Here is a 12,517-nt window from a genome sequence, read left to right as displayed (position 1 = left end):
AGCTTAAATAAGAGAAGCGTTGCTGCGGAGTAAATGGGGAAGCTAAAAACACAAAAGAGTAAAGTTCAGAGAGAGAGCAAGGGAAGCAACCAGCTTAACCATAAAAGTTATGTATTGAATAATAGTGATAACTACACAAGGAGAGCCTAAACCAACATACCAGTTACATTGTTAAAGGTAACAGAAGTCATATATAGAAAACTATACCTGATCAAACAAGTCAGGGTTAGAAAGTTATACCTGCGGTAGAAAAGAAAACAGAGAGAGAGAGAGAGGGAGGGATCTCATCACTCCATGAAGCTTAAACTGGTCGGGGTTCCCAGGTGATGGTGATAGCTCAGGGTACTGAGTGATGAAGACAGGCAGAGCCCCCAGCACCATCAATCAGGAGAAGATGAAATCCCAGTGATGCAGATTTTGGATCCAGGCATCAGAACACTTACTTGAACATAGGAAGGGTTTTTTGTAGAGAAACAACCATGGTTCAAGGGAGAACACTAGATTTGTTTATGGGTAAACTGATGACTTAAGGGTTTTCTTTAGGCTAGACAATAGGGGCTGATCACTCCTAGCTATGGGTGATGTTCCTTCCAGGGAGCTCACAATGCAGTTAGGCTGCTTCAGTATTTTGGATATCAGTCAAAGATTTATTACTAGAATTGGTCTGATAACTACTGAGCTGGGTGTGTGCAGGTGTGGTAATAAAGGTAATAATTGGAGATATACCAATCTCCTAGAACTGGAAGGGACCTTGAAAGGTCATTGAGTCCAGCCCCCTGCCTTCACTAGCAGGACCAATTCTTTTGCCCCAGATCCCTAAGTGGCCCCCTCAAGGATTGAACTTACAACTGTGGGTTTAAGCAGGCCAATGCTCAAACCACTGAGCTATCCCTCCCCCCCTGAGGGTTCATTAACATCTGGAGCAGAGATCCCCCATCATGCAGTGCTTCCCTGCTTTTCTGGTCCCAGAGTTCAGTGTGGTTCTTGCCTTGGAATCTCTGTTCTCCATTCTGTATGCTAATGGAGATGCCTCCTTGTCCCATCTTTGATGCAGATGAGGCTAGGGGAGTTGCCTTAATCCTATCACCCTTGTCAGGAGGGGTCTAGGTGTGTCTCCCACTACCCTTCACTGCTCTCTGCAAGTCTTTTCTCTGATGGGTTTTGGTTGAAGCAGAGGCTGGGGGGATGGGGGTGTCCTTCATGAGTCAGACAGGCTGGATACTGCACCCTGGTTCCCCAAGAACACAGAGCTGACTGGTATCATGTGTGCCGTATAATTTAAGATCTGCTATGCTTACAAGTGCATCATTGACTTAGAGTACCCCATCTTCCATAGTAAAGACTACATATCCAGGCCTGCTTCCTCTCTTCATTGTGCTGATGGGTGAAACACAAAGTTGCATTCAGATAAATATCCAAAATTCCTGATTATCGAAGTTCATGTTGGGATATGCCCTCAATGTGAGTTAACCTCTGTTCTTCCATTGGACACAATCCATCAGCAAACCCTAGCTCCTCTTTCTGCTAATTCTTCCTTCAGTAGTAGCACCCTTGGTAAGATCCATTTTTTCATCATCTGGTGGCAGATCTTTTTTGAGACAGGGCTGTGCAATTCACCCCATTGAAGAAGGACCCTCTGCTAGAGTGAGGAGAAGACCCCATGACCTGTGCTGAAATAGTCCTGCTATTAGGGATAAATTAAATGGTAAAGGAGTCTTTGCATTGGTGAAAGTGCAAAAGACATCATAAACTGAATTGACTCTGAAAAAAATTTGGATTTATTTCTCTCTTGGCCAAATGCATTTGTTCATGTTTAGTTTCTATCAACTAAGCAATCTAACTGTTGTACTACAAAACAGACCTTAGGCATTTGATTGGATTCTGGCAAGGGACATTCCTTCTGGTGTATGAAATTCTCCTTGGCCAATTTATGATACTAGGTTATAGCTGAGTAGCTTTGTAATGGATGCATTTCAAAGGTTCAGGTCAGATAACTGCTTTGTTCAAAATAAAGCCAGAATTCTTGAGAGAGTGGGCTCCCAGCATTTCCAGACATTTTGATTTCCTTTCTTGGGAGATTTTAGCTGTAAACAACAAGAGAACAGTTTCCTTTCGATATTTCTGTACCTCTGCTTCTGCTCCTGGCCAAAGCCAAGAAGTGAAACGGTGTGTTGGAAAGTAAGTGAAACATTAACCCAACATTTTCAAACCTTGGTTCCATTCTAATTTGGAGTAAATTCTTACTCAGTTGTATCTGAGTTCCTAATCCCAAATGAAAGTTTCAATAATTAGAATATAGAAATAATTAGAACAAAAAGCTGAGTCCCAATTCTTTCCTTCCTTACATGGGCGTGTAGTGGTGTGGGGGCCTTCCCAGGTCCTCGGGAGTCCACCCGCCTCATTATGTCACTGATATGTTGGCTGCCGTGGGGAATGAAGCGGTCTCCGCTTTCAGCTGGAGCCCAGGCCTGTGATCAGGCTGGGTGGGAAACAAACAGTCAATTGGCCCCAGCTTTGGATCAAGGTGGGGCAACACAGAGTCTGAGGCTCAGGCCTGTGTGCAGGCTGAGCAACAAATAAGCAGTCAATTAACCCAGGCCCTGGATCAAGGCGGGGCAACCTAGAGTCTGAGGCTCAGGCTTCTGGCGTGGGGAAGGGGAGACTGCCACTCCTGGGTTGGGTGGCAGGAGGGACACAGGCACACCCACTCCACTGTGTCCCAGCCCAGGGCCCTAGGAGTGACAAAGCGCTTTGTCACTGGGTCAGCGGGGATCCACGCCGCAACACAATGACTCACCCTCTGTCAGTGTTGCAGCCAGACAGGGGTCTGCTACCCCTAGGCCACTTCCACACTCCCCTTCTTGGTGTACCTGTTGCTGTGAGGAGGGGTCGAGGTTGACGGCAGCTTCCAGGACCGTGAGCAAGTCTTTGGGGTTCTGGTCCATCGGTAACCCGGGCCAGTTGTCTTCTCCCTCTGGGTTCAGGTCCGACAGCAGTCTGGGCAGTCCGGGCCAGTTGTCTGCTTCCTCTAGATCTCAATCAGCTAGTGGCCCTGGTGGCCCATGCCAGTCCTCTGCTCTCTTGGCATCCTCCACCATTTCCCAGCTCGGGAGGCCACAGGAGGGGTCTGGTCTCTCTGGTGGTTGCCTCCCTACTGAGTTTTCTGGGCCGCCTTTTATGCTTTTTGCCCCTCCACCCACTTCCTGAAGGAGGGGCAACTAGGCCCTGGTTCTGCTCATCAGGGCTCAATGCGGAGGCCCTCCCACTCTGGGTCCTCTAGAGGCCACCCCGCCTCACTACAGGGCGCAATTCTCATTGACTTCAAAACTGTGCAAATATTCTTCAGCATTAATAGCAGTAAGAGAAATTAGTCAGAGCAATGCTCTGATTCTGTGTACTCACAAATGGATGATATGAATGCCATTGGTGTTCACATTAACAACATGGCTTGACCTTTGCCTTAACCATAATAAAATGGGAGAATTGCTGGAAAGTGCTGCTTTAGGGCTTTGTCTTGGGTGCTGTTATTAGCACACTATTGTATAATGACATTCCAGTCTAAAGACATTTTACTTACCCATAGCACTTAAAAAAAAAAATTCTGACATTTAAAGCATGGGAAGCACATTCACCTCCACAGAGGTTTGCTGAAGCATAACTATTTCAAAGCTACATGAACTCCCTTACCTTTGGTCATGTTGATAATCACAAGGCCCTTTTCTATTTGGAGTTACTATGGTTACAGCTACACAGAAGATGTGAGTTGTACTGTGGTGTGTGGAGATTTTTTATAAAAATAGATATTAACCACCAGCTAGAGCAGTTCTGGCTCCTTACAAAATCACCACATTGTGTGTTTAAAAAGATAATTCATAAAAACAGCAGTAAGATATTTTATAAACCGTGTGTAAATACTGTAAATTTAAAATATCTTTGTAATTAAAATGTTTTGTTGATGCTTTCTCCCTTTCTCTCATTGAGCTAATCCATGAGTAGGATGGGTGACTAGCAGTGTCAGGACTCTACACTTCAAATGGGAACTGTTATTTTTAGAGAAAAGCCTTTTCTGTAAGGGTGGTTTAATTGGATTGTCTCTCATCTTATTTTCTTCCAATTTGTCATTGAACTGCCTGTTAGGATCTGGGCTTATCAGATATGACAGATGATTGTTAACTTTGTTATAATCAGAAGATTAAGAAGAGACAATGGCAGCCCCTTTGATCATTGTTTCCAGTATAGGTATTTAATATTTCATTTTATATATAGTTTACTTTCTTTTATTTTGATCAGATCCTCTTTTTTTTGTAAATCACATATACTGATCTCATTTATTTTCTGGCTCCACTTTCTGGGTCTCCTAGTTCTTTTCAGCAACAGAACAACAAAAAAATATTGGATATTGTTAGTCTGAATACTGCTGTGATTTCTTGACATTTCAAGAATGTTTTTACAGGAAATTAATTACAGAAAATTACAGGAAATTAATAGCAAGCGTAGCTGCTCCCATGTATGCCAAAAATATCCTTTATAAACCTGTGTTGACTTGGGTAGGTCCAAGATTGTGCTAGATTGAGCATTTGCTAACACATGTTACCTCAGGCCATGAAATAGAGAAAGGAGAGAACCAGATTTGTCTTAGCTCAAATATTAAGAAATTCCCAGACACTTCATCAGCTTAGGTTTCCTGTCACCGTAGTTTGTAATGAAGATCATCAATGTGTTGGGAATAGGGGTGGCTCTAGCCATTTCGCCGCCCCAAGCAAGGCGGCACAACGCGGGGGGCGCTCTGCCGGTCGCCGGTCCCGCGGCTCCGGTGGACCTCCCGCAGGCATGCCTGCGGATGCTCCACCAAAGCCAAGAGCTCAGCGGACCCTCCACAGGGACGCCTGCGGGAGGTCCACTGGAGCCGCCTGCTGCCCTCCCGGCGACCGGCAGAGCACCCCCCACAGCATGCCACCCCAAGCACTGGAGCCGCCCCTGGTTGGGAATCAGGACATTAATATGCCATCTGCACTTATGGCAGAGTTTTCTACTTCATCAGAAAAGTATTTGTGTGCAGTTCTCAAGGCAATATCTAATCTATCTATCTATCTATCCCTCCACTTACATTTACATGGAAATCTGAGAGCAAGATTTCAATCCTGAAATAGGCTAAGTTATTTAAGCAAAAGTACCGGTAGTTTGACTTTTGCCTACTCACTATAAAGTATTTGGGGAAGTACCTTGATTATTTATCATACTATATAAAACCTAGCGCTATCTATTCTTAAATGTCTTCAAAAAGCAACACAGTGTAGCATCTAATACCATGTTTTATTTCTAAGTATAAGATAAAACTATGGTATCACAGATGTACTGTGATAACTGTTGGCAAATGACTTTTTAAAGGAAATCATTCTACTGTAGTATAATTTAAGATACCATCCCCCAGGTATCCAAGTATTGATAAGTTATTTTAGTAGGTCCATGCATCATCCTGATTACTACTTACATGCACATATGGCTTTCTGTAAGCAGCTCACAATTAATCCCGTGATCTGCCATTCAGCAGAAGGACTCTAGAATGAGGAAAAAAGAAGTACACTCCATACAAATAGATATATAAATCTCACATTAACTCTGGTCCAAATTATTGCAAATCCTGATTCAAAATAATCATATAGACTATCTTTGAGTCCTTAACCCAGGTCAATATGAAATCCAAGCCATTGTAGTTTACAACTTCAGAACTCTTAGTTGAGAGACTTCTAGAGTCTATCCTAGGCTAGACAACAATCTGTGGTCATCTACATTTGCAAGTCTTATCTTTTCTTCTTCTCATATTTTGAGTGAGCTTGTTGGTGTGGTGACTTAATGGCTGTAATGTTTGGGTTTTTTTATTCTTCTCTACCCTTTTATTCATTTTGTTTGAAGAGATGCATAGAGAGATTTCTTTGTGCAGGCCTGGATTCTTGATTCCTTACATTGGTTTTGTCTGGGTTTACTTGTCCTTTAAAGCTGGTGGCAGAATCCTCCAGGACCAACATTAGTTGTTCTTGGGAGGGAGGGAGGGGGAGCTTCCTGTGGGACAGAGGGCACAGTTATTTCATAAATTCCAAGGCCAGAAGGGACCATCTAGTGTGCCCTCTGGTATAACACAGGCCATAGAACTTCTCCAGAATATTTCTTAGATCAGATCTTTTAGAAAAACATACAATCTTGATGTAAAAATTCCCAGTGATGGAAAATCCACCACAACCCTTGGTAAGTTTTCTTGTGGTTAATTATCCTCACTGTTAAAAATGTATGTCTTATTTCCCGGAAGAATTTATCTAGCTTCAACTTCCGGCCATTAGATCATGTTATACCTTTCTCTGCTAGATTGCAGAGCTCATTGTTCACCATGTAGATACCGATAGATTGTAATTAAGTAACTCCTTAACCTTCTCTTTGTTAAAATAAATAGATTATGTTTCTTGTGTCTATGGCTGTATGGCATGTTTTCTAATCCTTTAATCATTCTTGTGGCTGTTCTCTGAACCCCCTCCAATTTATCAACATCCTTCCTGAATAGTGGACACCAGAACTAGTCAGAAGTGTCAGCTTGAGATTCCCCTGTTTATACATCCCAACACACCAGAATATTATGATATCCTAACATACCAGAATATTTCAACAAGCACTAATCCCTTAGATCACTGTTATTTACACTGTAGTCTTGTCTGCTCAGAGCTCTTTGTTAAAATGTCCCACCACTGTACTAATGCTGGTACCGCTCCCCTGGGTGGAAACAACGGCTGTTGGCATTTTTACTAAGAGAGGGGTTAGATAGCATAGTGGCTAATAATGTTGGCGGGCAATCTGCAATGGTGAAAGATTGTAATGACAATTTTATTGTAAACCCAGCCTGTGAGACTCTTCCCTAAGGAAATTCCAGACTTTTCTAGTGTATGGTCAAGTCTAGGGGAAACAGAAGAGAGAGGGGGCACTTGAAAATGGCAAAACCAAGCCCAGCCCTGAATGCTCAATACCAAGTATAGATGATGGCTTTGTGCTTGCTAAGTGGAAATGGGACAGCAAGAGAGAACACGCTCCTCCATCCAAAAACTATCATATGCCTTCCAATGCAGCAGCATTTTAATTATTTCCCAGTAAGATTACTTTCCTTTCCTTTCCTTTGTTTCCACTCCTCATTTATAAGTTGGTTTATTAGGGGAAGCCAAAGTGGTATATGGGAACTTTGCTTTAGAACAACATTCCTATGTGGAACTCAGGATCAACTAGAAACACGGGTGCACATGGGTTGAAATCCACACCTCATCATGCAGGCCTCAGCATCAACTACTACAGCTCTTTGATTTCATGCCCAGAATAAGGGAATCTTTCTAGAAACCCACTGGTACCCACTGAAGGAACTGAACAGACATTCAAAGATCATTTCCCTCTCTGGTTTTCTGTCTCATGTAGGCTCTCTTTTTGCAATCTCAGAGCCAATTGTTACAGGGGTCTCGCCTCTGTTTTTGGTACCAAACAAGCCCTATCAGGGTTTGATCTGGAGTTTAATAAACTTTGAGGGAGAAGCAGTGGAGTCAGTGTGGCAGTTTGTGATTTAGGAAAGAAATCCAGGTCACTAAGGGCTTGTCACTTAAAATGCTACAGCAGCACAGCTCCAGCTCTGCAGCTGCACCGCTTCAGTGTAGACACTTCCTATGCCTAGGGCAAAGGTTGTCCTGTTGGCCTAAGTAATCCACCTCTCCAAAAGCCAGTAGCTAGATTGACAGGAGAATTCTTCCATCAACCTAGTGCTGTCTACACAGAGACTTAGGTTAGCTTAACTGTGTTGCTCAGGGGTGTGGATTATTCACACCAGTGAGCAACATAGCTGGGTTGACCTAATTTTTAGTGCTGTCTACAAGAGGGCTCAGGCTGGCTTAACTAAATTGCTCAGGGATGTGAATTATTCGCACCCCTGAGCCGTGTAGCTGGACTAACCCAGTTTTCTAGTGTAGACCAGCCCTTGAACACTGTTGGAATTTCCCTCTCCCCACACTGTTCAGGGATTGCTGGGAAATGCTGTTCTATGGCATTCAATCTATAGCTTGGTCCAGCATTAGGGAATGTTGCTAAAAGGGTCTATCTAAACTTTGCCTTCTCTTCAGATGTGGGAGAAACATTGAGAGAGCTGGATGGGCTAAGAAGTCTCTTCCAGAAGAAGGGGCAAGTGATTCATTATTCTGTTGATTTCTGCATTATCCTTATGCATTTTAGGCTATGTCTACACTAGCACCATTTTCTGTATAACGTATGTCGCACAGGGCTGTGAAAAAACACACCCCTGAGCGACATACGTTACACCGACAGAAGCGCCGGTGTGAACACCGCTATGTCAGGAGGAGACACTCTCCCACTGACCTAGCTACCACCACTCATTGGGGTGGTTTAATTATGTCTATGGGAGAGCTCTCTCCCGTTGGCATAGAGTGGCTACCTTGGTACAGCTGTGCCACTTAAGCTCTCTCATATAGATATGGCCTTCATTTCATTTGACTAGACTTGGAGTCAGACTCCTCTAGAGAGGGGCTCTGATAACTTCCAGAAGGCTGCGGGAGGAAGATACTTGAAAAGGAAAAGGTTTTTTTTCTTTGTTTTCTTGGAAACAACTTTGTCAGTGTGGATCTTTGTTTGGTTTGGCCTGCCACACCTATATAAACTTTTCTGTTGACTTTGGTTACTGTTTACTTTTCCTATTACTTATTTCACAGTTTCTGGATGATTTAGTTGGGGATTGGTCCTGCTTTGAGCAGGGCATTGGAGTAGTGACCTCCTGAAGTCTCTTCCAACCCTGATATTCTATGAGTCTATGATTCCGCATTTAAGACCTTGCCAATAACTTAATATTGGAAGTGGCAAATGCTCGTTTTCACAGATATGGAAGACGGAATCATTTTCTATGGAATAGGGCATCCAAAATGGTACTTCAAAGCTGCTAATCTTTGTGTTAATCTGGATCGTGGTACATAAAACCCCATAGGAGAACTGAAGATCAGAATTGGGACTCTAAACTAATACTAGATTCCAAACACTCCCACTGCTGAACACATGTTGGAAAATCCTTTCAGCACTAGGTTCAGTTCTACCAATATTCTGTACAGAAGGTTCAAAGTTCTAGAAAGAGAAAAAAATCACCCACACAAAGCAAACATTGGTTTGTGAATCTTCGGTGGTAGCTTTAGTGTAAAAATTCCCTTTTCTGAAATGTCAGATGTAAACCTGAAACCCTGGAGGCTTTTCTAAACTTCAGGATTCCTTTGCTATTAAGATTTAGTCAACTGCACAATTATGTACCAGAATGAGCACCAGTGAAGAAAATGCCGTGAGATACTGTGTAATTTTCCAAACATACAAATCATTAGAAAGCTTTACATTACATTTTTGGTAGAAAGGGAAACCTCTGTTTGTTTCATGAAAACAGTGAATATGAATAGTAATATAGATCATATGCACAATACTTTTCACCCATAGAACTCAAAGCACTTTACAAAGATGGGTCAGCATTATTATGCTGTTTACAGATAGGGAAACAGAAACACAAAGAGGCTAAGTGACTTTCCCAACATCAGTTTCCTTCAGACCCAAATTGAATGAGTTATTTTATCAGTAATCTCAAAATATAAATACAAGTTTTTAGGGGAAAAAATGTTAAAATTAATGGCACTAAGTGCTTTATAAACATCAAAGAATTAAGCCTCACAATCTCTTTGGGAGATCGGTAAGTATAAGCATTGTCTTCTTCATGAATAGGTAAATTGGGGTTCAGATCGCATAGGAGGTCCATGGGAGAGCTTTCTCCTTACCTCCAGTTCTGTGCTTTAGTCACAAGACTATTTCCCTGATATTAGGGGTAATCAAAGGTATAGTTTTAGTTTGTGTAAGACTGAAAGATGGCAGGGAGGGAGTGGACATTTCTAGTTCATGTAAAGCAGCAAAACTCTTAAAGTTATTGCTGGATTTAGGGAGCCGGTGTACTTAAATGTATCCCTTTTCTAATGTATTTCATTCAGTTAATGTGCAAACTGTCATGTTACATTGTTTAGATGTTAAAATATGCTTATCAAAACTCATTCCCTTCCCCTTTAGCTCATTAGCTATTCTAGAATTATGAAAATAACAAGCTTGCTTTGCTCTGTATGTTTCCTTCTAGTGACAGTTCTGGCTATTTTCCACGAGCTGCATGTGGATACAGATCTGTATACCCTCCTTTTTGGAGAGAGTGTCCTAAATGATGCTGTGGCTATAGTTCTCACATAGTAAGTACAAACATCTGTATTCCTTAAACAATGACATAACTCTGAATTGTCCTGGTAAATAGCTCTCTCCATACAAATATCAATGTAGAGTTTAAAGATTGCATTAAAGGGTACACTTCTGGAAATGTAATTGGTGCATTAAATACTCAATTTGCAATGTTAGTGGGAGTTGTGTGTCTGAACTGCAATTTTTGGTTGTGAATACTCAGCCCAGAAAACAATAAATGTTGTAAATGTGTATATTAAATCTGATTAATGTTCTACTCTAAACAATGTGTCTGAATGGAGTTGTGCTACTGGATCCTGTAAACATGGGAGGTTTGCCAGATTGGAGGCAGAAGTTCTGGAGCAGAAGCTATCTCATACTCCTTTTTTCTGCAATCTATTGTTTTCCAAGGCAAAACCACAAAGCAGTGTAGTGTAGTACTGCTTATCTCCCTGTGTCTATTAAAACCAGCAGGCTTTCAGCCAGTAAATGTAAGATAATATTTCGTAGCACCTTTCATTCCCAAGGATCCTAAAGCACTTCACAAATGATGGGCTCCATTTACCCTGGGTTTATGCTGCCATATAAACACAAACCCTAACTATGTGATTAGAAGGTTCCCAAGTTGGCTTCAACTGCCATGTCTGGCACAGCCTATCATTCTTTGGACCATTGCTATAAAAAGTAAAACAACCGCCCCACTGCACACTCAGAATATATTCTTTAAAGTTTCAATCAAACCTGATTTTCATCAGCATGCCAAAAGATACTTCTCCTCAATGAAGACGATTTCCCTGCTAAATGTCTTCTTTGGACGCTACAGCTATTCAAAGACAGATTGCAGGATTTTTTTTATATTGCAAAACATTTTTTTTCCCCTCTCTCTTTATAGTCAATAACAATTTAACTTTTTTGCTGATATATCCAGAAATATTTAACAGGCAGTTAACAAGTCTGGAAAATTTACAATCATATAGATAAAAGATTTGAAACATATAAGCAACTGAAAATGGGGGGTGGGGGAGGGAAGGTAGAACAGAAATATTCCAGCAACCTTAGATATAACTCTCACTACATGCTCTAGCTATATTAAAATATGAAAATTACTAACAAGTGAGTGAACAAGGCCTTGGTTCAGAAAAGCAATCCTATTCTGCAATTAAGCATGTATTTAACTTCTGTTGACTTCAATATAAGTTATGTACATGTTTAAAGTTAAAGTTAAGCATGCAAGAAACTAAGCACACGTTTGTCTTTCTTGAGTCTGGGATGGAACACAGCAACTGTTTGATAACACATAGTAATACTACTCAGAAGTGCTTTAAGGACAAGGCATGTAGAAGTTATAAAGTGAATTTTGGTAGACAGTACGTAATGAACCAAACTGAGGATTTTTCTCCTTTGTTGTGACAGCTTGTTTTCACAGCCAGTACATAATTCTTGCAAGATATGTAAGATCAGCATTAACACTCCTATTTAATTGTTCATTGTCTAAATACCAGTCCTCTTACATTCCCCTACACTTAAGCCGTTATTGTTTTTAGAGCAAGAACAACATTTCCATCTACTGTCAAGAGTGTGAGCCCAGAATCTGATGATTATATGCAGCACAGATGTCACATTCAGTAAATGCAGTCAGAACGTGTAACTTAACAGAGTATCTGTTGTATCAGAAAACAAATGAACAAAGGGAAATTTAAATCAGAGACTAGAAAAACTGAAAGAATTGTCACAAAATAAAAGCACACAGTTAAAATAGGAATCTATTGTACTAGCCAAATATATAAGAAATACACAGATGGGTTTGTTTCTCTGATTCTGTTGTACTTGAGCTGAGCTAGTGCAGGATATCCTAGTGAATAGCTATGTAACACTTAAACCTAGAAGCAACTCAAACAAACAAACAAAAAAGCCAGAATCTGTACAGTATCATTCATTTTCAGCAGTTGGGCTGGCAAATAACATAGACTTCTTCAAAGGTCAAACTCTGAGGAATCACTGAAGTACAACACAAATCTCAAAAGCCCAGCAATATTGTATAGTCCACAAGTCAGGAGTTTCTAACATCTCCTCTTTTCCCTGTACACAAATACAGGCCATAGGGTTTAGTCCATCAATCTGCAAGTGGAGACTGAAGATAGATAGGACTATGCTTGCCGTAAACACTGTTTTTTCTTCAGAGCTTTCTCATCTGTTTTTCTCTGTTTCTGACAGATTATAACCCTAGTCTCTGCAGTAGGATCTG

The 12,517-nt window shown here is 41.3% G+C and overlaps 1 protein-coding gene across 3 annotated transcripts in view; it reads left to right on the top strand.

Annotated features, from left to right (window-relative positions):
- SLC9A9 (solute carrier family 9 member A9) overlaps positions 1-12,517 on the top strand; it is a 354,635-nt gene that overhangs the window by 132,447 nt on the left and 209,671 nt on the right. For all 3 annotated transcript variants that reach the window (XM_045030881.1, XM_045030879.1, XM_045030880.1), the window contains one exon: positions 10,181-10,286. In XM_045030881.1, the coding sequence (XP_044886816.1) occupies positions 10,181-10,286 (106 nt within the window). The remainder of the gene's footprint in view (positions 1-10,180; positions 10,287-12,517) is intronic.

This window comes from Mauremys mutica, chromosome 9, assembly GCF_020497125.1.
Source record: "Mauremys mutica isolate MM-2020 ecotype Southern chromosome 9, ASM2049712v1, whole genome shotgun sequence".
Lineage (NCBI taxonomy): Eukaryota > Metazoa > Chordata > Testudines > Geoemydidae > Mauremys > Mauremys mutica.
This window is presented reverse-complemented; position numbering and strand designations above follow the sequence as displayed.